This window comes from Ursus americanus, chromosome 25, assembly GCF_024610735.1.
Source record: "Ursus americanus isolate L20-20 chromosome 25, mUrsAme1.1.p, whole genome shotgun sequence".
NCBI lineage: Eukaryota > Metazoa > Chordata > Mammalia > Carnivora > Ursidae > Ursus > Ursus americanus.
Genome location: NC_142151.1, coordinates 11,535,067 through 11,562,475, shown reverse-complemented (window position 1 = coordinate 11,562,475; position 27,409 = coordinate 11,535,067). Strand labels below are relative to the sequence as shown.

Here is a 27,409-nt window from a genome sequence, read left to right as displayed (position 1 = left end):
CTGACAATACTCAGCTGCAGAGATGAATAACCAAGGAGTTACCTATGCAGAACTTAATCTAGTGAAGAACCCAAAGAGACAGCAAATGAAACCTAAGGGCACTAAAAGCTCCGTTTCAGAAACTGAGCAAGAAATAATATATGCAGAATTAAATCTTCAAAGTGCTTCTCAGGATCTTCAAGAGAATGGCAAGAACAATTACTGCAAAGGTAAAACATTTAATATGCACACAGTATAACTGTTCTAGGATGTGCACTTGGGGTGCAGGGTGTAGGGAATGAGTAGGAATATCTCCCATATTTTTCATTCGTAAGATCAGAGCTTGGAGTTGGTATACAGTATTGTAATTGGAATCTGAGGACTAATTTTACTCAGGCATTGTAATTCGTAGTCTTTAATGTATCATGGAGTATTATCTTTACTGAAAATGCAATGGTATATTCTGAGAAGATTACAATGGTAGATAGGGGTTTGAGGTCCAAGTTTTTATATGTGATTCCCTGTGCATTGTTGGTTTTCTTGTATGTAAATTTCCTAAATGATTTTCCCCCTCCATCCTTTCTCATTGTTTTCATTTCTGTTCCTAACATTTACCACTATTTCCAGGGAAGCTCATGGCTGGGATCCTGGGAATCATCTGCTTTGTCTTGATGTCTGCTGTGATAACAATAGTTCTAATTCCCTGTAAGTAAGTGTTTGAATGACTATTTGGAAACTTTTCATTTTATTGATTGTCAGTGTCTCAAAATATCTCATACTATTATGGGAATAGATCTTTCATTTTAATGCATGTATCCTCTAAATGTAGAATGATTATTCTGAATTTGTCAAAAGTATAAATAACAGAATAATTGTTAAGAATATTACGTATATATTCAGTTTCATTATGTAAAGAGATGTTCTAGGAGACACACTGAGAAATAGAAACTAATTATTTTTTAAAATTTAAATTCAATTAGCCAACTTATAGTACATCGTTAGTTTCAGATGTAGTGTTCAGTAATTTATCAGTTGTATATAACACCCAGTATTCATCATGTGCCCTCCTTAATGCCCATCACCCAATTACCCCATTGCCCCACCCACCTCCCCTACAGCAACCCAGTTCTTAAGACTGGTTAAACCCAATCCTGTAAGAGATGGAACGGTTTGGTTCATCAGGCTTTTGAAATATTTTCTCCCATATCTTCATTACTTTATTAATATTGCTTGGTAAAATAAATTTTATTACAGAATTTTGTAATTCTAAACAATACACCAAGTTCTAAGTTAAGAAACCCAAATAATTATATTTATTTCAATATTAAATTTTTATGAGGATTCCTTTAATTATTTTAGCTACTGAAATACTGGAGCAGAACAATTCATCCCTGAAAACAAAGATCCAGAAAGGTACAAAAGGATTTTCAAAATTCTGATATTGTTGTAGTTTCTATTTTATCTCTATCTTTGACTGTTCAAAGGTGATAGTAGATTTGGGGGGGGATGAATTACAAAATTGGGTAATAAAGATTCAGAAATGATTATAGGAGAGTATTACTTATTAAGCAACAATATGAAGAAATATTCATTTAGAATCCCCATACCCATTGTTACCAATCGCCTTAAATTTCCTCCTGCTATAACAAGATAAGAGATAAATCATTTTACTATTCTAAAAAAGTGGTTTTGTTCAGTGGTCTCAGGACATGTAGAGATTGATATTTTGTGTGTTTGCTTTATATGGGCACATAAATTAGGGAATGACAGGCTGACTGTTCTCTGTGAGTGTGCATGAGTGTATTTTGTTTTATTTATACTATCCTGTGAGTGTGCATAGATATGTGTATACGTATACGAGTGTGTAAATTAATTTTAATTTGTTAATATTCAAAGATCTCTTGCATAGTATCTCATAATCTTTCTTTAGCTTATCACTGTGGTCGTTGTCCAAAAGAGTGGATTACATATTCCAACAATTGCTATTACATTAGCACTGAAAGAAAACCATGGAAAGAGAGCTTGTCAGCCTGTGCTTCTAAGAACTCTAACCTGCTCTACATAGATGATGAAGAAGAATTGGTAAGATTTCAAATGTTTCCAGATTTTATTAAAAACTTACCAGTTAATGTTATATTTGTAGAGTTCATTCATATTTTTGTATGTATTTGTAGTTTATTTATTTTAAAATCTCTTAATATTTCATAGTTTGACTCTATGATATTTTATTTGTATTTTTATCCCTTTAATGTATATTAAATAATTTTCAGTCTTGCTTTTCATAGAAAACCATTCTTCTATAAATGCTCTTTTGCCTGAAATAACTTTACTATTTAATTTTACTATACAATAAGGAAACTAAACATACGATTGTGCAAATTGATCACAAAGTAGCTAGAACCATGTAATTACAAATCAGATCATGGGAATAGAAGTTTAGAGCCTTGGGGCGCCTGGGTGGCACAGCAGTTAAGCGCCTGCCTTCGGCTCAGGGCGTGATACCCGCGTTATGGGATCGAGCCCCACATCAGGCTCCTCCGCTGTGAGCCTGCTTCTTCCTCTCCCACTCCCCCTGCTTGTGTTCCCTCTCTCGCTGGCTGTCTCTATCTCTGTCAAATAATAAAAAAAAAAAAAAAAGAAGTTTAGAGCCTTTATAAGTCTTGCCAATTTTAATATTATGAAATATCTTTGCTTATTTTTGGACTTTATATGAATGGAATCATTCAGTATACATTTGTATGTATGTCTTCTTTCGCTCTCATATGATATTTGTAATCCTCTATATTATCACATTTGTTTATAGTTTGTGAATTTTCACTGCTAATATGAATATGATATTTTAAATCTACTTATCCTAAAGAAATTCAATTCCTTTTTAGGATGTGGGTATTATGAATTATTATTTTATGAAAAGCCTTTTCTTTATCTTTTTTCATGTATTATATTGTACTTATAATATATATTTACATAAATATATTTATATGATACATAGTATATAATATATTTAGGCATATAAATATATTTATCATAATAGAATAATGATGTAGAAATATAACATTATAATTGTAATTATATATAATTATAATACATTTTCTTCTAAGCATTAGAATGAAATTCCATGGTCATAGATATGTGTGATGTCAGTTTATTACATTATTCCAACATTTTTCTAGATTATTGTGTAAATACACATTTTACCAAATAGTCCCTTGATCTAAAACTCAGTTGTCTCAGGAAAATTAATATAATAAATTCTGATGGTTATATAACAGTACCATTGTTCTGGGGTATTAATCATTTGAATAGCCTCTTCTATGAGAGTGAGGAGTGCTCGAGTGTGTCTCTTGCCCATTTCTCCTAGACGGTGTCTACTTTTTCCTTTTTAGTAGTCTTTGTCATATTTTAGATATGAGCTCTTTTCAGGGTTCTAAAGATGCAAATAGATTTTTGACTCTGTGACTCACATTTTTACTCTCTAATTAGAGTCTTTTAATAACCAAATTTATTAATATTACTATAGTACAATTTATCATTTTGGGCATTGGTGATTATTTTAGACTAATTTCAGAAATTAGTCCAAGTTCATGAATGTAACTTCCTATATTGTTTTCTAGGATTTACTTTTTTTCTTTATTTCTTTATTTTTTAACTCTTATTAGGCTTTATGATCCATTGGAAATTTATTTTTTGTGATGCTATATTTGTGATTCTATGAGATAAAAGTGAAGGTTATACTCTCCTATATCACTGAGGGAACATAATTTATAGCAAAATCGATCTTTTCTTCATGAATAATTTTTATATATAAAGATACATGGGTAAATACATAAATTCTAATCTGCTTTATAAAGATAATAGTGTATTATATATTTATATAATTATACAGATCATTATATATACATCTGTCACATTCTACACAGTCTAGCACAACTACAGCCTGTTCAGTAAAATGTAGATCCTTACCTTCCTTTATGTCCCTTTAATGTGTCCCATTTATGCTCTAATTGTCTTGAGTATTTCTCTACTTACGTTGAGAATCCCATGGATGTTATAATTTTGTTTCAACTGATAATTTTGCTTCAAGTATCAATTTAGAAAAGAGATGAAGGAAAGTCCTTTAGATCTAATGATAGTTTTAGTCTTTCTTTTGTCATGTCTTTTGTCCCAATGATCCACGATTCCTTCTTTTATCACAATTTCTGTTTAGATAATTCCCTTTAGCAATTCTTTCAGAGTGGGTCTGGTGTGACACATTTTTTTTTAGTTTTCCTTTATTGCAAAATGTCTTAATTTCCCCTGCATTCCTGAGTGATATTTTTGTTGGATCGTCAATGGCTTTTGATTGGAATAAGGCATTTAGTGTCTAAATTATTTTTTGTCTTTCTAGCATGCCTTTTATTATTATTATTATGCTTAGTTAGCCAACATCATTAGTTTTTGATGTACTGTTCAAGGATTCATTAGTTGTGTATAATACCCAGTGCTCATCTTCCATTATTTAGACTGGAGAGAAAAAAAAAAAACACAGTTTTGGAACTTTTGTCTGTACCCGTTAGTGTCTGTGGTTTGCTCACCACTCTGGGACATGTGAGGGAAAGAGAAATTCCAGGGCGCTCACAGCCGTGTCATTCCTTAGGTCTGGAGTGCTCGGTTCTGTCAGCTTTCTCACCTGTCTGAATGTTCTTATGTTGTATCCAGTGGTTTTAGCTCTATTTGGTGGGAGGACTAGGGATAAGTATATTCTCTCTCTCTCTTTCCAGAAGATTAAGTCTGATACGCGGTGGTTTTAATTTGAATTTTCCTGGGAGTAACAGTGTTGTGCATAATAACAATTAAAAAAAAGGGTTGAGGGGCGCCTGGGTAGCGCAGTCGTTAAGGTGTCTGCCTTCGGCTCAGGGCGTGATCCCGGCGTACCGGGATCGAGTCCCACATCGGGCTCCTCCGCTGTGAGCCTGCTTCTTCCTCTCCCACTCCTCCTGCTGTGTTCCCTCTCTCGCTGCCTGTCTCTCTGTCACATAAATAAATAAAATCTTTAAAAAAAAAAAAAGGGGGGGGGTTGAGCATCTTTTCCTGCACTCATTTGCAATTTTATAGTTTACACTTAGGTTTTGTGGGGTTTGGCCAGCAAACCCTGAGGTGACGAATGGAAAGATTACTCCAGACACCTAAGTAGGAGAAAGGAGAGGGCGAGGGGACAAGACGCTCTAGTGGCAAAAGGTCCCGAGCCAAACTCTGCCTTCATTTTTATTATGCATGCTACTGTTACATCAAAGAATCAAGATTAGAGAAGAATGTGAAGTTTCAATAGCTAGGGCAGTGACATTTTCGCAGCGTCTTGTGATGAGAGCTATCTGTGTTCATGACTTGCAGCCAGGGTAGGTGACTACTAAGGATTGATGTCTAACCTAAGTTAAACACCTGCTCCCTGGGAGACTGCGTTAAGCCACAACTAGGATCTGGCTATTTTCAGCCCAGAAACTTCAAAGGAGGCCCAGTTTTCTGGTCACTCCTTTGCTTTTCAACTAGCCTCTGCCAAGGAAGATTGTGTTTATTGTATCTTAGCTAGCCAGGCATTGTGATCTCCCACAGGTTTACGATCAGTTTGGAGCATTTTTGTATGTGGTGTAGGGTAATTATTAATATTATTTGATAGCCAGTTATTACACAACGTTTGTTGACAGACTATACTTTCTCCACTGAATGACTTTGCATCGTTGCTGAAATTTGTTCACTATATGTGTGGGTAAAAATTTTGCACCTTCTCATCTGTTTCATTAATCTAGTTATGTATTTTATTGCCTTTTCCTTCTTTTATTTTCTTAAAGACTTTATTTATTTGACAGAGAGAGAGAGCACAAGCAGGGGGAGTGGCAGGCAGAGGGAGAAGCAGACTCCCTGCTGAACAAGGAGCTGGATGCGGTGCTTGATCCCATGACCCGAGCCGAAGGCAGTCACCTAACCGACTGAGTCACCCAGGCATCCCTGCTTTTTCCTCTAAAAAAACAAACAACAACAACAACAAAAACCCTCTTTTTTTTTAACGATACATATATATTTATTCTATTTCAGAGTTGTTTGTGTTTTCTAGATCTTTGCATGGATATTTCCTCTTATTTCTGTCTTTTTTAAAGATTTTCTTTTTTCAAAATAGAATATGAGTTTTATCAAATGCATTCTGCATCAGAAAAAAAATATGATTTATTTTTTTCAAATTTTTACTTAAAACCTGTTAACATACCATGTAATATTAGTTTCAGTTGTAGAATTTAGTGATTCATCACTTACATACAACACCCAGTGCTCATCTCAAGTGCCCTCCTAAAAACCAATTTAGCACATCCCCCTGGCCTCCTCCCCTCCAGCCACCCTAAGTCTGTTCTATATAGTTAGGAGTATGTTTCCTGGTTTGCCTCTCTTCTTTTTCCCCCTCCGTTCATCTGTTTTGTTTCTTAAATTCCACATGTGAGTGAAATCATATGGTGTTTGTCTTTATCTGACTTTTTCACTTTGCATAATACGCTCTAGTTCTATTCATGTCATTGTAAATGGCAAAATTTCATTCTTTTTCTTTTTTGGCTTAGTAATATTCCATTATATATATCTTCTCTTCTTTATCCATTCATTGGTTGATGGACATTTGGCTCTTTCCATAATGTGGCTATTGTTGATAATGCTGCTGTAAACATTGGGAAGCATGTATCCCTTAGAATCAGTATTTTTGTGTCCTTTGGGTAAAACCTAATAGTACAATTGCTGGAACATAGAGAGTTCTATTTTTAACTTTTTGAGGAACCTCCATATTATTTTACACAGTGACTGCCCCAGTTGTCATTCCCACCAACAGTGCAAGAGGAGACTTATTTCTCCACATTCCCACCAGCACTTGTTTCCCGTTTGTTCATTTTAGCCATTTCATCTGGTATAAGACGATATTTCATTGTAGTTTTGATTTGCTTTTCCCTGATAATAAGTGATGTTGAGCATGTTTTCATGTGTCTGTTCGCCGTCTGTAGGTCTTCTTTGAAAATATGTCTATTTGTGTCTTCTACCCATTTTTTTTTTAACTGAATTGTTTCTTGGGTGTTCAGTTTTAAAAGTTCTCTATAGATTTTGGATACTAAGCTTTTTTCAGATATGTTATTTGCCAATATCTTCTCTCATTCCGAAGGTTGCCTTTTAGTTTTGATTGTTTCTTTTGCTTTTTATCTTGATGAAAATCCGAATAGTTTATTTTTTCTTTTATTTCCCTTGCCTCAGGAGACATATCTAATAAGAAATTGCTATGTCCAATGTCAAAGAGGTTAATGCCTGTGTTCTCATCTAGGATTTTGATGGTTTCCTGTCTCATGTTTAGTTCTTTCATCCATTTTGAATTTATGTTAGTGTATGGTAGAAGAAAATGGTCCAGTTTCATTCTTTTGCGTGTTGCTGCTCAGTTTTCCCAGCACCATTTGTTGAAGAGACTGTCTTTTTTCCATTGGATATTCTTTCCTGCTGTTGAAGATTAGTTAACCAAATGGTTAAATGTGGGTCTATTTCTGGGTTTTCTATTCTGTTCCATTGATCTGTGTCTGTTTTGTGCTAGTACCATACTGTCTTAATCATAACTGCTTTATAATAGATCTTAAAGTCTGGAATTGTGATGCCTCCGGCTTTGCTTTTCTTTTTCAAGATTGCTTTGGTTATTCAGGGTCTTTTGTAGCTCCGTACAAATTTTAAGATTATTTGTGCTAGTTCTGTGAAAAATGCTGTTGTTATTTTGATAAGGACTGTGTTGAATGTGTAGGTTGTTTTGGGTAGTAGAGGCATTTTAACAATATTTGTTCTTCCAAACCATGATTTCCATTTCTTTTTTTTTAAAGATTGTATTTATTTATTTATTTGTTTGTTTATTTATTTATTTATTTATTTAGAGAATGTGAGCTGTGAGGTGGGAGCAGGGGGAGAGGGAGAGAGAGAATCTCAAGTAGACTCTGTGCTGAGTGTGATGCCTGATGTGGGGCTTGATCTTATGACCTTGAGATCATGACCTGAGCCAAAATCAAGAGTCAGAGTATTAACCAACTGAGTCCCCCGGGAGCCCCTGTTTTTCCATTTCTTTGTTTCATTGTCAAATTCTTTCATTGGTATTTTATACTTTTCAGAGTAAAGATCTTTTACCTCTTTGCTTAGGTTTATTCCTAGGTATCTTATGGTTTTTGGTGTAATTGCAATTGGGACTGATTGCTTGATTTCTCCTGCTGCATCATTACTGGTGTGTAGAAACACAACAGATTTCTGTACATTGATCCTGCAACTTTACTGAATTTGTTTATCAATTCTAGCAGTTTTTTTGGTGGAGTCTTTTGGGTTTTCTCTATTGAGTATAATATTATCTGAAAATAATGAAAGTTTGACTTCTTCCTTGCCAATTTGGATGATTTTTATTTCGTTTTGTTGTCTTATTGCTGTAACTAGGCCTTTCAGTACTATGTTGAATAACAGAGGTGTGAGTGGCCATCCCTATCTTGTTCCTGACTGTAGAGGAAAAGCTCTCAGTTTTTCCCCATTGAGGATGATATTAGCTGTGGGTTTTTTGTATGTGGTCTTTATGATTTTGAGTTATGTTTCTTCTATCCCTACTTTGTTGAGAGGTTGTTTTTTTTTTTTTAATTCTGAATGGATGTCTTACTTTGTCAAAACTTTCTCTGCATCTGTTCAGAGGATCATATGGTTCTTATCCTTTTTTTTATTAATGTGGTTTCTCAAGTTGATTGATTTGCAAATATTGAACCACCGTTGCAGCCCAGGAATAAATCCCACTTGATCATGTGAATGATTCTTTTAATGTATTGTTGGACTGGATAGGCTGTTATTTTGTTGAGAATTTTTATATCCATGTTCATCTGGGATATTGGTTTCTAGTGCTCTTTTTCAGTGGAGTCCTTGTCTGGTTTTGGAATCAGGGTAATGCTGGCCTTGTAGAATGAGTTTGATGTTTTCCTTCCATTTCCATCTTTGGGTGTATTATGAGAATAAAAGGTATCAACTCTTCTTTAAACGTTTGGTAGAATTCCCCTGGGAAGCCATCTGGCCCCGGACTTTTGTTTGTTGGGAGATTTTTGAATACTGATTCCATTTCTTTGCTGGTTATCAGTCTGTTCAGGTTTTCAATTTTTTCCTGCTACAGTTTTGGTAGTTGGCATGTTGCTAGGAATTTAGCCCTTTCTTTCAGTTTGTCCACTTTGTTGGCGTATAATTTTTCACAATATTCTCTTATACTTGTTTGTATTTCTGTGATGTTGTTTGTGATCTCTCCTCTTTCATTTGTGATTTTATTTATTTGGGTCTTTTCTCTTTTTTTTTTTTTGATAAGTCTGACTAGCAGTTTATCAATTGTATTATTTTTTTTTTTTCAAAGAAACAGCTCCTGGTTTCATTGATCTGTTCTGTTATTTTTTTTTTTGTCATTTATTTCCACTCTAATCTTTATTTCCCTTCTTCTGCAGGCTTTATGCTGTTTTTTTTAATTGTTATTATTTCTTCTTTCATTTCTCTGCTTGACCAGTTCATTCTTTAGTAGCATTTTGTTTAATCTTGGTGCATTGGTTGTCTTTCCAAGTTTTTTCTTGTGGTTGACTTCAAGTTTCATTGTGTTGTGTTCAGAAACTATGCATCGAATGACCTCAATCTTCTTGTACTTGTTGAGGCTTGATTTGTGACCTATTATGTGATGTATTCTGTATAAAGCCCCATGTGCAATTGAAAATAATGTGAGATCTGCTGTTTTAGGATGAAATGTTCTGAATATATCTGTTATGTCCATCTGGTCCAGAGTGGCATACAAAGCCATTGTTTCCTAGTTGATTTTCTGCTTAGATGATCTGTCCATTAATGCAAATGGGGTGTTAAAGTCCCCTACTATTGTCGTATTACTATCAATGAGTTCCTTTATGTTCATTACTAATTGTTTTATATATTTGGTTGCTCTCAAGTTGGGGGCATAAATATTTACCATTATTAAATCTTCTTGTTGGATAGTCCTCTTATTATATACTGCTATTCATCTCTTGTTACAGTCTTTGTTTTAAAATCTAATTCGTCTGATATAGGTACAGTTTTTCTGGCTTTCTTTTGATGTTGGTTTGTATGATAGATGTTTCTCTATCCCCTTTCTTCCAATTTGCAGGTCTTTGGGGGCTAAAATGAGCCTCTTGTAGACAGCATATAGATGGGTCTTGTTTCTTTCTCTTTTTTTTAAATTAATTGTAACACCCTATGTATTTTGATTGAAGCATTTAGTCTATTTGCATTCAACATAATAATTGAGAAGTATGTATTTAGTGTCATTTTATTACTTGTTTTGTCATTGTTTCTGGGGATTTCTCTGTTCCTTTCTAGTCTGTCAATTTTGGTCTTTCTTTACTACTCAAAAAGTCCCCTTTACTATTTCTTGCAGGTCTGGTTTAATGGTTATGAACTCCTTTAGCTTTTGTTTGTCTGAGAAACTCTTCATCTCTCCTATTTGGAATGATAGCTTTGCTGGATAGAGTATTCTTGGCTACAGATTTTTCCTATTCAGCATGTTGAATATATCATGACACTCACTTCTGATTTGCCAAGCTATTGTGGAAAGAACTGCTTTTAACTTTATTTGTCTTCCCTTGTAAGTTAGGGTCTCTTTTGTCTTGCTGCTTTTAGGATTTTTTCTTTATCACTATATTTTGCAAATCTACAATATGTCTGGGTATTGATCTGCTTTTGTTGATTTTGATAGGAGTTCTCTGTGCCTCCTGTCTTTGGATGTCTGTTTCCTTTCCCAGATTAGGAAAGTGTTCAGGTATTATTTCCTCAAATATGCCTTCTGCCAGCGTTTTCTCTCTTCTTCTTGTGGGACTCCTATGATATGAATGTTACGATGTTTGATGGAGTCACATTTTCTCCAAGTCTACTCTCGTGATCCATTATTCCTTTTTCTCTTTTGTTCAGCTGCATTATTTTCCATGAATCTATCTTCTATATCACTTATACATTTCTGTTTCTTTTGTCTTTGTGGTTACTACATCCAGTTGATTTTCATATCTCAGTTATCGCATTTTTTTATTTCTGTCTGATTTTTTTCTTCTTTCTTTTCTTTTCTTTTCTTTTCTTTTCTTTTTCTTTTCTTTTCTTTTTTTCTTTCTTTTTTTCCCCCCTTATGTCTCTGTGGCAGGAACACATGCTGACATCTTTCATACTTTTCTCAAGCCCGGTATGTATCCTTATGATTGTTGCTTTAAATTCTGCATCAGAATTTGCTTATATCTTTTTAGGTTAGATCTCTGGCTGTGATTCTTTCTTATTCTTTCCTTTGGGTTGACTTTCTCAGCCTTGGCATTGTGTTTAGGTCTCTGTCTTCTTTTCTGTGTCAGAAAATCCTGTTATGCTTCCTGCTCCTGACAGTAATGGCTTTATAAAGAAGAGGCTATATAATGTCCAGAGCCTGGCACCTTCAGGACACATACTGCTTGTGCTCTGCTGCTGTGTTTTGGTTGCTTTATTCCTCGGGTCAGTCATCTGCAGAGTTTCTCCTTGCCTGCGGTGCTTGGATGTTGGCCAGAATGTGGCAAGTATTAAGTAAGTGTGGTTTCATCTACTTGTTAAATGAGATCTGATGCTATTTCCAGTAGAACTGAAGGTTTGCAGAACTCTGTGGTCAACAGATATGGTGCATGGGGGATTTGTGTTGATTTTCTGGGGAAGGGGCCCACTGCTCTGGTCCTTAAGCACACTTGTCCAAGAAAAGCAGTACCAGCAAGGCACAGCAAGGAGGGACTTGGTGTATTCAGGTTAGGTAGTCAGTGCTGTCACTGAGCTACTTACTGAGGTTGGCTTATGCTGAGAGGGTGAAGAGGGAAATGGTGCTAGCTAGCTTCTTCATCTCCATGCTTGCGGCTCCCAGAGAAGCCTTCCCACAATAGTGAACAATTTCCCCTTGTGCATTTCAGGTATTCTTCAGATGGTCTGTCTCCAGGTTTCTTGCCTCCATGCAGTAGCACAGTGCACTTTGGGCTCTAACCCTCCTAGGCCTGCTGGCCTTTAAAACTCTAAAATTTAGGGACCTGATATGGCAGGGACGTGGCTACACTTTTAGGGACATTCTTGCCATGCTGGAACTGATGCAGGTTTGACCCGGGAGGGCAGACATGCCTAAGTGCAGGTGAATGGGATTTGGAGCAAAGCAGGCTTAACAGCCAGTGTCCATGTTAGCTGCCCTCGGCAGGTGTCTCTGTGCATATACTGAAGGGGAGGGGAGAGAAATGGATCCTGCCACCTCTTTTGCCCCCAGAGATACAATCTCAGCTCTCACAGATATGCTCCAAGAAGTGAGAATAGCTTCTCCCTATGAACCTTAGGAGATGCTCAGATCATGCCATCTCCCCCAGGGTTACTTGTCTGCCTTTTCTCCAGGAGTAGGGCACCACCCTAAGGTCTCTATCCCAGCCGAGCCCACTGGCCCTTAAATAACAGTCTTTGAGCTCCACCGATGGCAAAAACTCATGGAAATCAACCCCTCTTGGTTTCTGAACCAATGGCTTTGGGAAAGTATTCTCCTTGTGCCATTCCCTGTGCACTCCTCTTTCTGTCACTTTTCTCCATGACCAGAGCTCCCACCTCTCTGCAGTACCAATGATCCGTTTCAACCTCAAACCATGTCTCCATACTTCATATTTTCCTTGATGTGTCATCTGTACTCCCTCTAGATGTGCAGCTTGTTCTGTCAGTCATCAGGTCAATTTCTTAGGTAGTCAGAATGATTTCATAGTTTTCTAGCTGTGTCAAGGGATGAAGCAAGCCTAGGGTCCTCCTACTACACCACCACCTTAGTTACCCACCCCCCAAGAAGTCATATCATTTTAGCTTCTTTACTCTGCTAATGTGATGGATTAATTTTATGGGATTTTAAATGTACATTTAACATGGTATTGAGTCAATAAAACTACTTATGTCATAGTCTATTATTTTTATATATTGTTGGAATTTATTTGTAATTGCCACAGATGCGTAGTTTCCTTTTTTAAAAAATCCCCATCAAAAATACATATAACATATTTTATCAATCTTTTTTTTTCCTACCCTGCAAAAACTTTTTTTTAATTGGCATTATATATTTCTTTATACATAAACATCTAAATGCTCAGTAACAGTGTGGAGAGTTTTTTGAATTGCAGATATAATCCTGTTAGAAGATATAAATGCGCTGGTGGTGGGTAGTAAGGAGGGCACGTATTGCATGGAGCACTGGGTGTTATACACAAACAATGAATCATGGAACACTACATCAAACACTAAGGATGTCCTGTATAGTAACTAACATAACGTAATAAAAAATTATTTAAAAAAAAGAAAATATTTTTATTTATTTTTGTTTGGGTTTTCACAAGTTATATTTGGTAGGATTTTTTTCTCTTTTTGTCTGTTTTTAAATGTATTTGCACGTTTTCATAATATTCTCTTACAATACTTTTACCGAAGTATAATACACATACAGATGGAAGCACATGTTATACATGCCAACAGATGGCTGAATGTTCAAGTATCACCATTGCACAGAATGAGAAAATGAATTGCAAAAGGCCCCTTTCACATTTTTTTTTCTTCATTAAAAAGCGCTTTATATACATGGAATCTTATAGTATGGATACTTTATTTTTGGATCTTGCAGGTGAAGCTAAACTTGCGTGATTCATCCATATAGTTGCATGCAGTTGTAAATGTCCATAGCTCCTCGCTGTTCATTATCTGATTCTGCTACAGTGTAGAGTCCAATCCATTCCGATGATGGTACCGTTGGATATTTGGCCATTGTTCCATTTGAGGCTCCCATGAGTTATTCTACTATACCTATTTCAGCATCAACTTTCAACTCAATATGTGTTTATCATTTCTTCCTTCTCTAACTTTAATTACGTTTTTTATAGCTTCCTGAGAGGAAAGCTACTCAGATCATTCATTTCATAACATTCCTCCTGTTGAGTATAAGTGACAAAGCTATGAATTGTCTCTAAACACTACTTTAGTTCTACCCTATTTTTTTGATATATTCTAAGTTTAATATCATCCAGTACAAGGTAACTTATATCATCCAGTACAAGATATTTACACCAGTGTCATCTTTGAATTGTAAATTTTTCAGAAGTGTATCGCTTTCCAAATGTTTGAAAATTTTCCATATTTTTTTCTGCTGTTGATTTCTCATTTATTCTTTTTCTTCAGAGAATGTTCTTTGAATTATTTCATTTGTTTAATTTTTTAAAAAGATTTATTTATTTATTTTAGAGGGGGATGGGGCAGAGGAAGAGGAAGAGAAACTCTTAAGCAGACTCTGCACTGAGTGTGGGGCTTAGGCAGGACTGAATCTCACAACCCTGAGCTGAAACCAGGAGCTGGATGCTTAACCAACTTCGCCACCCAGGCGCCCCTCACTTATTTAAATTTTTGATAACATTTATGACCTAGAAGAATACTCCCCACATATGTCAGTTATGTCAAGCAGGTTCCTAGTGTTTTTACAGTCTTCCGTAGTCCTCCTGATTTTGCGACTAGCATTCTATCACTTATTGAGGGAAGAGCTTTTAGATCTCCAACTATACTTACTGAATTGTTTATTTATCCTTCCAATTCTGTCAGTTTTTATTTCATGTTTTTGAGGGTTCTGTTGTTAGATGAATAACATATATTTATAATAATTTTACCTTCCTTTTATCCTGACACCTTTAATATTTTGAATTTTTAAAAAATAGTCTGATAATACTTCTTGTTTTAACAGCTACTTTAATATTAGAATAGCCACTTCTGCTCATTTATGGTTACTGCTTTTAGGGTCTCTTTTCTCATCATTTTATTTTCACCTATTTGTGCCTTTAAATCTAAAGTGTGTCTATTGTAGACAGTATATAGATGGATCTTACTTTTTTATTCAGAGTGAAGTGACTTTCTATCTTCCGATTACAGTATTTATTTCATTCATATTAATGTAATTATTTGTATACTTGAATTTAGGTCTGTCACTTTGCTGTGTGTTCTAGCATATGTCTCATTTTCTTCTTCCACTTTAACTGACATCTTTTGTATTAAACACATATTATTTTAGTGTTCCATTTCAATTCCTCTGTTGATGTCTTAGCTATATCTTAAAATATATCTTCTGTTTGTTTGCTTTTATTGGTGTATAATTTACATATAACGTTGCATACAAATATTGCATTATGATTACTATGGTAATATTAACTAACACCTTTGTCATGTCACATGTTTATCATTTCTGTTTTGTGTCGAAAACAGTTAAGATTTAGTCTCTTTGCAGCTTTGAAGTTAATAATACAGTAATGCTGACTATAATCACTAAATTGTACGTAAGGTCAGCAGAACTTATCTTCTAGTTGTAACTTTGTACACTTAAACAACATGTCCCCAGTTTCCCCACCTCTTAGGCCCAGGCAAACAACATTTGACTGTGTTTTCACAAGTTCAATTTTTTAGATTCCATGTGAAAGTAAGATCACACAGTATTTGTGTTTCTCTGACTCATATCACTTAATATAATGCCTTCAAGGTCCATCCATTTGTCAGAAATGGCAAGATTTCCTTTTCCCTCATGGCTGAGTAACATTCATATATATGTGGTATATATATATATCATACCTTCTTAACCCTTTATCTGTTGGGAGACCTTAGGTTGCTTTCATTTCTTGATTATTGTAAGTAATGCAATGAACATGGTTGTACAGATATTTATTTTAGGTACCGAATTAAGTTCCTTTTAATATACACTCAAGAGTGAGATTACTGGATTATATGATAGTTCTATTTTTAATCTTTGAAAATTATGATTTCCGTTGCGGCTGCACCAATTTACATTCCCACCAAAAGTCTTCCTTTTCTTCATGTTCTAACAATATTAGTTATCTTCTCTCTTTTTGATGAGAGACATTCTAATAGATGTCAGGTGATCAACTCATTGCTTTATACTCGTTGATTTGCATTTCCCTGATGAATAGTGTGGTTGAGCACCTTTTTATATACCTCTTGGCTATTTTTATGTCTTCAGAAAAATGTCTACTCAGGTCCTTTGCCCATGTTTAAAATTGGATTATCTTCTTTTTGTTATAGTGTTGTATGAGTCCTTTACATATTTTGGAAATTAGCCCCTTATCAGATAAATGGTTTGCAATTATATTGTCCCATTCAATATGTTGTCTTTTCATTTTTTTGACTGTTTCTTTTACTGTGCAAAAGCTCTTTATTTAATGTAGTCTCGCATTTTTATTTTATTTTATTTTATTTTATTTTATTTTTTATTTTATTTTTTGATGCCTGTGCTTTTGGTGACTTATCCTAGACATCTTTTTCCTTTTGCCTATACCAATGATTTTATACTTTCATATATTTTTAGGTTATTAATTTGTGTGTGTGTTTTGTTGTTGTTGTTTTGGCTTGAAGAATTCCTTTTAGCATTTCTGTAGGTTAGATCTAGTGCTTATAAATTCCTTATGATGCACGGCTTTAACAGACACCAGTGGAGTCATGCTGCTGCAATCCTGTGATTGCCACCCAAAGCCAGAGTTGAAACTTTGATCCACTGTCCCCTGAGATGGTGAGAAAGTCTTTATTGCTCCTTTATTTCTGTATGATAGCTTTGTTGAACAAGGCATTCTTGGTTGATAGTTATTTTTTTTTCCTTTGATCACTTTGAAAATATCATCCCAACTTCTGGGGAAGTGGCAGAGTTAGAAGATCCTAAGCTCACCTCATCTCATGGATACAACTAGATAACACCCACATCAATGTAAATAACCCAGAAAATGACCCAAAGACTGGCATAACAGACTGTCCGTAGCTGAATCGAGAGAAGAGGCTACGTCCAAGAAGGTAGGAAGTCCAGAGATTCAGTCTGGAGCTAAGCAGACCTGCAGGACTGTTCGTGGGAAGAATGGCTGCCATAGGTGTGGAGAGAGGAGAAAGAAACCCTCACACAAAGCACCCCATGTATGGGGAACCCACTCAGGGGAAAAGAATCCCATAACATTGACTTTGAAAACCAGAGGAGTCTTATTTTGTGAGTTCTTATAATCAATGGGGATTAAGACCTGGAACTCTAAAAATGAATAGTCTCATCTCTAGGAGAGCCTGGGGGGCTATAGAAAACTCAGCCTCCACCCTTAGAGACAGCACAACAAATAACATGACTGAAATACACCATAGAAACATCAGCTTAAAAAACACCTGGGGTATACAAGAAGAAGATTTATTACTAATTTCAGAGCATATGCAGGAGGGCATGGATCTTCAAAGGAACAAAGGAGCTGGCCAGTAGCATTTCCCTCCCCTGCTCCCCGGCTTAGAGACAAGGACAGGTGCCCAAGCCAGTGCTACAACAATGCTCTCCACCTAACTTGCTAACACCATGCATCATCCCTGTGTTCCCTGTAGTCATGGCTCCTCCAACCAGGCCCCTATTTCAGGTCTTTTCCCACCTGAACAAAACTTGTTAACACTGTGTACTCTGCCCTATGTTCTCCTGGGAACCTGCTACCTCCCACATACCCTTGTCCAGAGTCCATGCAAAGCTGTGCTACAAGCCTGGCAGTATGCAAGAAGCCCCAACAGGGGCCAAGACCAGTCTAAAGGATTTCTGCCCTGGGGGAGAGGAGAAGATAACCACACACAGGAGTCCAGTTGTGGTCCCAGCAGAGGGTTGGGGGTCGATATGCAGTCTGACTGCAGGTCTTAACCACCAATGAAAGCTTCTATGGGAGAACACAGGGAGAATGCCTTGCTATTCTATGATATTCCGTCTCTGGAAATGTCTGGTCTGACTCAACTCAAGCCCAAGGAGGCCCCAAATGGGACCAAACCCATTCCCCAACAGACAATGCCCATTGCAGATGACTGGACTCAAGGTAAAAGTAGATCAGCCACAACAGCAAGGCTCACACAACACACACAGGAGGCACCCTTGAAATGCCTGGATCCACTGAACAAGGGACATTGTGTAGCAGGGCACTACAGGAACTCTTCTTCATAAAGCTGCTATTTTCAAGAGCAGGAGATGTAGCTGACTTTCCTAACACATAGAAACAGACACAGAGTTAGACAGGAAACAGTGGCTTTGAATGACACACTGGACTAGATGGATTTAATAGATATATTCAGAACATTCCACCCTATTAGAGCAGAATACACATTCAAGTGCACATGGAACATTATCCAGAATAGGCTACAAAACAAGTCTCAACAAATTGAAAAAAGATTGAAGTCATACCAGCCATCTTTTCTGATCACAATGCTCTGAAACTAGAAATCAACCACAAGAAAAATCTGAAAAGAACACAAACACATGAAAGTTTAATTTTGTGCTACTAAATAATGAATGGGTCAACTAAGAAATCAAAGAAGAAATTAAAAAAATACATAGAGACAAACGAAATTGAAAACACAACACTGTAAAATCTTTGGGATGCAGCAAAACCTCTTTAAGATGGAAGTTTGTAACAATACAGGCTTACTTCAAGAAGCAAGAAAAATCTCAAATAAACAACCAAGCTTTACACCTAAAGGAGCTAGACAAAGGAGAACAGACTAAACACAAAACCAGCAGAAGGAAGGAAATAATAAAGATTAGAGCAGAAATAAATGATATAGGGACATCTTGGTGGCTTAGTTCGTTGGGCATCCAACTCTTCTTGGGTCATGATCTCAGGGTTGTAGAATCAAGCACCGCATTGGGCTCTAGGCACTCAGCACAGAGTCTGGGATTCACTCTCCCTCTCTCTCTGCCCCTCCCCTGCTCACACTCTCTCTGTCTCTAAATAAAATATATTTTTTAAAGAAATAAATGATATAGAAAACTAAAAGAAATGGATAAATTCCTAGAAACATATAAACTCACAAAATTGAATCAGGAAGAAATAGAAAACTTGAACAGATTGATTAAAAGTAATGAAATTGAACAGGTAAACAAAAAACTGCCAACAAACTAATGTCCAGGACCAGATGGCTTCATAGGTAATTCTACAAGGCATCTGAAGAGGAGTTGATACTTATTTTTTTTCTCAAACTGTTGCAAAAAATGGAAGCAGAAGGATGCTTCCTGATTCAACCTATGAAGTCTGCATTATACTGATATCAAAACCAGATAAAGACACTAGGAAAAAAGAGAACTATAGGCCATTATCTCTAATGAACATAGATGCAAAAATCCTCAGTAAAATATTAGCAAACTGGATCCAACAATATACTAAAAAATATATATTCACACCAATCAAGTGGGATTTATTCCTGGGATGCAAGGTTGTTTAATATTTGCAAATTAATCAATGTGATACATTACATAAGCAAGAGAAAGGTTAAAACCAATATGATCATTTCAATATGTGCAGAAAAACCATTTGACAAAGTACAAAATCCATTTTTGTTCAAAATCCTCAACAAAATAGGTTTAGAGGGAACATACCTCAACAAAATAAAGGCCGTACATGAAAAATCCACATCTGGAATCATCTTCAGTGGTGAAAAACTGAGAGCTTTTCCCCTAAGGTCAGGAAAAAGACAAGGATGCCCACTGTCACCGTTTTTATTCAACATAGTACTGGAAATCCCAGTCACAGCAATCAGACAACAAAAAGAAATAAAAGGCATCTTATATGCTGGCTAATTGAACTTAATAATAAAAGTATATAAATTAATTAATTTAAAAAAGGGAAGAAAAAGCATCCAAATCGGTAAGGAAGAAGTAAAACTTTCACTGTTTGCAGATGACATGATACCCTATATAGAAAACCCTAAAGACTTCACAATGAAACTACTAGAACTGTAATGAATTCAGCAATATTGCAGGACAAAATCAATGTAAAGAAATCTGGTGTCTTTCCAAATACACCAATAATTAAGTCGTATAAAATACCTAGGAATAAACTTAACCAAGGAGATGAAAGATGTGTACTCTGAAAACCATAAAACCTTGATGAAAGAAATTAAAGAAGACACAAACAATGAAAAGACATTCCATGCTCAAGGACTGGAAGAACAAACATTGTTAAAATGTCTAAACTATCCAAAGCAATCCACAGATTTAATGTAATCCATATCAAAATAGCAACAAGACTTTTTTTACAGAACTTGAGCAAATAATCCTAAAATTTGTATGGAACCACAAAAGACATTCAATAGCCAAAACAATCCTGAAAAAGAAGAACAAAACTGGAGGTATCACAATCCCAGATTTCAAGATATGTTACAAAGCTGTAGTAATCAAAAAAGTATGGTACTGGCACAATAATAGACACATAGCTCAATGGGACAGAATAAAAAAACCCAGAAATAAATCCTTAAGTTCATACTCAATTAATCTTTGACAAAGGAGGAAAGAAGATGCAATGGGAAAAAGTCTCTTAAACAAAGAATGCTGGTTAAACTGAACTTCTACATGCAAATGAATAAAACTGGACTGCTTTCTTACTCCATACAGAAAAAGAAACTCAAAATGGATTAAGGTCATAATGTGAGACCTGAAACCATAAAAATCCTAGAAGAGAGAACAGGCAGGAATTCTCTGACGTTGCCCATAGCATCATTGTTCTAGATATGTCTTCCAAGGCAAGGTAAACAAAGGAAAGGTAAACTATTGGGATTATATCACATTCCGCTCTCTACTGACCTGTGATGAGAGGAAAGTTTAACAAGGTCGTCCTTCTTGGAGATGCTTCTGGCATTCAGACACTCAAAGCCCTCAAAGCAGCATGGGAGCTATAGTCAGTCCTGGGAGGAAGTGCAAATGGAACGAACACAGTGTCATGTCCTGGGGCACAGTTTTACTTGTCACTGTGGCACGGATGTCTAGGGTGGAGGCATGTGTCGATATCCCAGAGACACTGTACTTGGGGTCACTGTGACTCTGGCTGGTGAAGGAAATGCATCAGTGACACAGATTCTGGGATTTGGGGTTTCAGTGTTGTTTGGGCCCAGAGGCAGGGTGTAGCAGTCTGGGGATATAGTTGTCAAAGCTTCAACTCTGGCCTAGGTGGCAGCCTGGGAATACTCAAAAATTTTTCATATAAATTAACAGCAATAACTTATTCAATTTATACCATTTTAGCCTACAAACGTTTTCATAACAATACTCCACATTCAGATAATGAGGGAAACCTATACTTCTAAAAATGTGCTAAAGCCAGCTAGCGCTGGTTTCTGAACACCAATTATGCATAGCTTTTTCAACACTGTGTTCATGATTTCACATTGGTGACTTGAAATAAACCACTCATGGTGACTTTGCACCACAAAAATCAATAAATGCAAAAATAATAATAATAGTAATGATAATAATAATAATAATGTTTTCATCCCCCTCCAATGTGCCCAATTACCAGCACAAAGTTGTATCTCTATATAGTATAGACCAACCATACAATGGTATAATGATGGCTTTAAATAATCTTACCTTTTAAAGAAATAGAGAAACACACACACACACACACACACTCTTAAATTTACTCACATATTTACCATTTCTATTGACCTTTATTCCTTCTTGTGGACCTATGTTACCATCTAGTGTTACGTACTTTTATGTTGAAAACCATTTTTGAAGAACAGCTCTGCTAAGAAGATATTCAGCTAGATTTTGTGTGTGTTGTCAGGTCCTTATGCACCTTTTTTTTTTTTTTTTGAAAGACTGTTCTGCTGAATTTAGAATTCTCGTTTGACAAGTTTCTTTGTTTTGTTTTGCCATCTTTTGGGGTTTTTTGGTTTGTGTTTTTGTTTTTTGTTTTTGTTTTTTTTCAATACTTTGAGCTCTTTGGTTTTGACCTTCCCTGTCTTTTATTCTTCATAGTTTCTGGTGAGAACTCCTCTATTAATCGTATTATTGGTTGTAATTAAGCATAATGAGTAGTTTTTCTCTGCTTTCAAGATCACCTCTTTTTGTTTGCTTGCTTTTTATCTTATTTTTTAATCATGCTAAAAATAATAGAAAATTTACCAAATTCAACTTTTTTTCTGAGAGCAGTTTTAGATTCACAGCAAAACTGAAACAAGGCGCAGAGGTTTCTTATATACACCCTTACTGTCTGCACACGCATAGCCTCTCCCATTACCAAAACCCTAACCAGAGGGATGCACTTGCTACAACTGAAGAATGTACATTAACCCATCTTTATTACTGAAAGACCATTAATTAAATTAAAATTTACTCTTGATTTTGTACATTTCATGAATTTGGAGATATATATAAAGACATATTTATATAGAATAGTTTCACTGGCCTAAAAATCCTCTGTGCCTCACCTGTTAATTCTTCCCTTCCTGTGAAACCTGGCAACTACTGATCTTTTTACTGTTTCCATAGTTTTATTTTTTCTGGGATATTGTATAGTTGGAATCACACAACATCTCATGTCTTATCCATTACATTTAACAAATATTTTAACATTTTACAACATGCATCTTAATCGACTTGAATCATACTGTTTAGGAGTGTTAACTGTATTCATATTGTTGTCCAACGGATCTCGAGAACTTTTACTTTTTAAAACTGAAACTTCATACTTATTGAACATAATTCCCTTCCTCCACTTTCCCCTCAACCCTTATCAATCATTATTTTACTTTCTTTTAGTTTGACTATTTAGATACTTCATATAATGTAATAATACACTCTTTTATGTGTGACTGTTCTGTTTTCACTTAGCATAATCTCCTGGGGTTTCATCCACGTTATAGCATATGACAGGATTCAAGGCTGAATGATACTACATTTTTATGTGTACACCATGTTTTCTGATCCATTCATCCATTAATGGACATTTGAGCTGCTTCTACCACTGGCTCCTGTGAATAATGCTGCAGTGAGCATGGGTGCACAGATACCTCTAAGATCTTGCTTTCAGTTCTCTTATTTTCCTATATGCGGGATTGTGGATTCATATAGTAATTTTATTTTTAATTTTTTGAAGAAGCTGTAAAATGTTTTTCATAATGGCTGACCAATTAACATTACCAACAAGAGTGTGCAACACTGTCTACTTCCTCATGGGCACTTTTTTTTTTGGACAATATCCATCCTAAGGAATATGAGGTGATATCTCATGATGGTTTTGATTATCATTTCTTTGATAATTAGTGATATTGAGCATCTTTTCATATACTTTGTGATCACTTGTATATTTTCCAATGTCTATTCAATTTCCTTGCCTATTTTTAATTGGATTATTTGGTTTTTGTTGTGTTATTAGTGACATAGAATTCCTTATATATTTTGGACATGAATCTCTGTTTTGATATGTAATTTGCAAGCATTTTTTTCCCCACTCTATCTTTTCATTCTGTTGATCTGTCCCTTCGACGCACAAAAATGTTTTAGTTTTATGTAGCCCATTTGTCTACAATGGTGTTTTCCTTGTGGTCTGTGCTTCTAGGGTCATATGCAAGAATCATTGCCAAATACAGTTTTATTTACTTTCCCCCCACGTTTTCTTCAAGGAATTTTATAGTCTTACACCTTATGTTTAAGTCTTTAGTCCATTTAGAGTTAACCTTAGTATATGATATGAATGTAGGCATTCAACTTCAATCTTTTGCAAGTGGATAGTCAGTTTCCTGCCACCTTTTGTGAAAGATGCTGCCCTTTCCCTATTGAATGGTCCTGGCACCCTCATCAAAAATGATTAGACCGAATATACACAGGTTTTTGTCTGGATGCCTTTTGAAGTTATTGTTCCATGGGGGATTTAGGGCCTGGGGCTTCCTATTCCTTCATCTTGTTGAAGTTACACCCCCTTGAGTCTGAAACAGTGTGCAGGGAAGATACGGATTCTGTGATAAATAAAGTGGTCTAAGGCTGCTGGATGTGGAAGATGTATCACCCATTTCCTGATTTTCACATTGACTTAAGTCACCTCATAATCCACCCTTTTCCCTCTAGATTATTTCTTTGTCTGTGTTTACACGTGTTTTTTAATCATTTCACTATGATGCTTTGAGATATGGATTTCTATGTGCTCATTCTGTTAGTTTGTTGAGATTGGGGTCCATACATATTTTTTAACAATATTTAAGAAGTTGTTCATTCATTGTGATTTAAGATCGTTTTCTGTCCTTTTCTATCTCTCTTGTCTTCTCAGATTATATTTAGACCTATGCTGGTTTTCCTGATACTATTAAAGGTCTCTGAACCCTGTTAATTTTTCTCTCTTTTTTCTCTCTCATTCTGTGGGATGAGTAAATTCTGTTGCTCCAACCTCCATTTCATCATTTTTTTTCTACTGCATCTCAGATTTTCTCTGGAGTCCACTTAGCGCATTTTTCATTTCAGGTATGTTTTCATAAACTAAGAATTTCTCTTTGGTCTATTCATATAGTTTTATTTCTCTATTGATATTCCCTAGTTGTTATTTGGTGCCATATTTTCATTTAATAATTTGATCATAGTTGTCTTTATAATTTACATTTATTCATAAATATTACTTTAGAATACTTTTTTTCTAATAAATGTAACATCTTTTCCCAGTAAAAGTTTCTATTAACCTTGTTTTCCCTTAGTATGTAGACAGTTTCCACTTTATATGAATGTTTTAAATTTTTGGGGTGGGCATTTTGAAAATATAGTTTAGAAAACATGCAGTGTATTTCATTTTTCTTAGATTTTCTCATTTTTGGAACTTGCATAATTTTTACAACAGAATCTTCTCTGAATTGCCTGCTGATATGTCTGCTCAGTTTTCCCAAATTCTTATTATTTATTTTTATTTTCTAGCCTATCTTTCTAAGGATTGCCCTTGTGATTTTGTAGCTTAGATGTCAACCATTAATTTTTTTTAAAGGCTATATTCAAATACTGCAAATCAGTAGGGCTTCCATCCACACTCTGCCGTGTAATTTGTGTATGTGTGGCCGTGTGTGTATGAGGGGAGTGCTCATAACTTTGGTATCAGTTCTCAACTCTCCTTCAGCTTTCACTTTTAACTGGATTTATTGGGCTCTCCTCTACATGTGGGCACATTTTTTTTTCCATCAGTGAGGGGTGGCTAGATAGCTAATGTCATCTCTTATGTTGTACTTTCACTTTCAATATCTTCCCCTTATATGTATGGGAGGCCTCCACCTCAAATTAGAGAAAGTATGAGTCTTCCTCATTCATTATCAAGCGTGTTCCCCACTTTGAGCTGAAAAACCAATGGGCTATTTACCTTTTCCCCGCTGTTAATCAGGGCTGCCCCTGTGGCAATAGCATCCGTGATTTTCACAGCCTTTCCCAAATTGTAAATACTACAATTCCTCTTGATCACTGAGCTAGGGCAGGCAAGTGGGGAGGCATGGAAGCGGCAAGAAGATTACAAATGTGCTTCTTACGTGAATTTCTAGGAGGTTTTTTTTTTTTCAAAAATAAATATTTCATAAATTATTAACCTTTTTCAATTAACCCTTGGTCAATTATCAGAAACTTAAAATTGTTAGCTTGGTCAGATGGTCCTCTGCACTTAGTTTTACTAAGATATTTTCCTAATGTGTCCAGGGTGTCGCATTATATTGTCATTTGAAAGATTCCATGGGGAAACTGTGTGGCTCGCTTAGCTAAGCATCGGACCCTTGATTTTGGCTCAGGTCATGATCTCAGATGGAGATCGAACCCCGCCAGGCTCTGTGCTGAGTGTGGAACCTGTTTGAGATTTTCTCTCCCTCTGCCTCTGCTCCCCTTCCTGCTCTCTCTCTCCTGTTCTCTCTGTAATAATTACAATGATGATGATGATGATGATGTAAGAAGGAAGTAACTTCATTTGTTGCTAAAAAATTCAAATGAGCTTAAGAACTTTTATTTGACTTCTAATAAAATCTGTTTTCTCATAGTTTATGTTGAACTTCTTCATTCATTCTTCATGGATTAGAGTCTCCCAGAGAAGCAATAATTCATGGGTGTTGCCCAAAGGCCTAACTTTCTTTTCAAAACGGTAAGTTTCTCCAGAACTCTTATATTTTATGCCTCAAAAGAATTACTCACAGAAAGAAAAAAAGCATCATGTGAATAACTATATAAACACAGTGATTGAAGTGTTTCCGTAGAAAAATGATATAAAAATATTCATATTTAGATATATAATCATTAGTAAATGAATTGCTTCTTCATTAAAATATTAAATTATATATTACCAAGATTGATTAGATATTATTTCCTATATTTCAGGTTGTCAGTAACTTCAGAGATGGACAACAATTGTACATTTTTACATGTTCACACAAACAAATTTTCTCTTGCATCCTGCTTAGAAAGAAAAACACATATTTGTAAGCACCAGGCACTTCAGCTTACTTAAATTTGGTATAATGCTATCTCACCATCTATAAAGAGCATATTTCTCTTTTCTTCAAGCCATACAATTATTTACTCAGTTATTTTTTTAAAGATATTTTTTTGAGAGCAATTTTAGATTCACAACAAAATTAAGAGGAAGTACTGCAATTTGCTTGATTGCCCCTGTCTGCACATGTGACGGCCTCTCCCGTTATCAGCATCATTCACTAGAATGGTCCATTTCTTACAAGGATGAACCTGCAGTGATGCATCATAATCACCCAAAGTCCAAAGCGTACCTGAGGTTTCACTCTTGGTGTACAGAACTATTTTTCAACCTTTATTTATATTAATGTAAAAATATATGTACTTAGGAACATATTATACATTTCTTAAGCTTTTGTGTGTACTAAAATAAATTATATATAAATCATAATATCGAGTGCTGTTATTGTCAAGTCCTCAATAAGGTGAACAAACCCACTCATATTTCCAAATTAATTGATTTGTCCCAGCCCTTAAAGGGACTGCAAATGAGGGTTGAGCAGCTCAGGGTGGCAAGGTTATCAGTCAGGGTTGAGGAAGGAGACAGAAACCAGGGGAAGTTTGATGAAAGTATTATTAACTATTTGTAAGGGAAAGCCTTCTGAGAGGGGATGAAAGAAAAATATAAGAATACCTTAGGATGAAAGAAGAGTACCCAAAGGAGGGATCACTAGGAAGCCAGGTCTACCCTCTGAAGATGGGACTTAGGTGTCATTGAAGACAATGTGGCTACACAGCTTCATGGCAGACATGCTCACGGAATTGGTGGGGACAAGCAGCTCCACAGTCCACAGGCTGAACTTGGTGAGGATGGATCTCAGGCTGTGACTGGCAGCCAGGAAGAATTCCCTACCAGAGTGTAAGCAGGTAGAGGCTGGAGGATGGGAAACTTTGACTGGTACTGGCCACAGAAACTTCCTGGAGGCTGAATACACGGGACTTCCTGCGTGCATGAAGCTGGCAACCAAGCCATAGAGGCCAAACACCCTGAAAACACCATGAAACCAAGAAGAAGAGCCCTTTCTGCTACAGTGTCTCTCCATTGCGTTTTACCAACAAAACTCAACCTCATGTGAGCTG

General features: G+C 35.8%; 1 protein-coding gene across 1 annotated transcript; it reads left to right on the top strand.

The window, feature by feature from the left end:
• Window positions 1-26,681, top strand: LOC123781612 (NKG2-A/NKG2-B type II integral membrane protein-like). The gene is made up of 6 exons (XM_087855408.1): window positions 1-209; window positions 607-684; window positions 1,339-1,392; window positions 1,910-2,061; window positions 25,843-25,943; window positions 26,177-26,681. The coding sequence occupies exons 1-6, from the start codon at window positions 23-25 to the stop codon at window positions 26,304-26,306; spliced, it is 702 nt and encodes a 233-aa protein (XP_087711534.1). The 5' UTR covers window positions 1-22; the 3' UTR covers window positions 26,307-26,681.
• The last annotated feature ends 728 nt before the right edge of the window (window positions 26,682-27,409 follow it).

What these genes read in the sequence shown, in the direction of transcription:
- LOC123781612 (XM_087855408.1), top strand. Translation starts at nt 23, where the DNA reads ATGAATAACCAAGGAGTTACCTATGCAGAACTTAATCTAGTGAAGAAC. An exon ending in AACAATAGTTCTAATTCCCT is followed by an intron (nt 685 to 1,338) that starts GTAAGTAAGTGT and finishes TAATTATTTTAG; the next exon opens with CTACTGAAATACTGGAGCAG. An exon ending in GAAAACAAAGATCCAGAAAG is followed by an intron (nt 1,393 to 1,909) that starts GTACAAAAGGAT and finishes ATCTTTCTTTAG; the next exon opens with CTTATCACTGTGGTCGTTGT.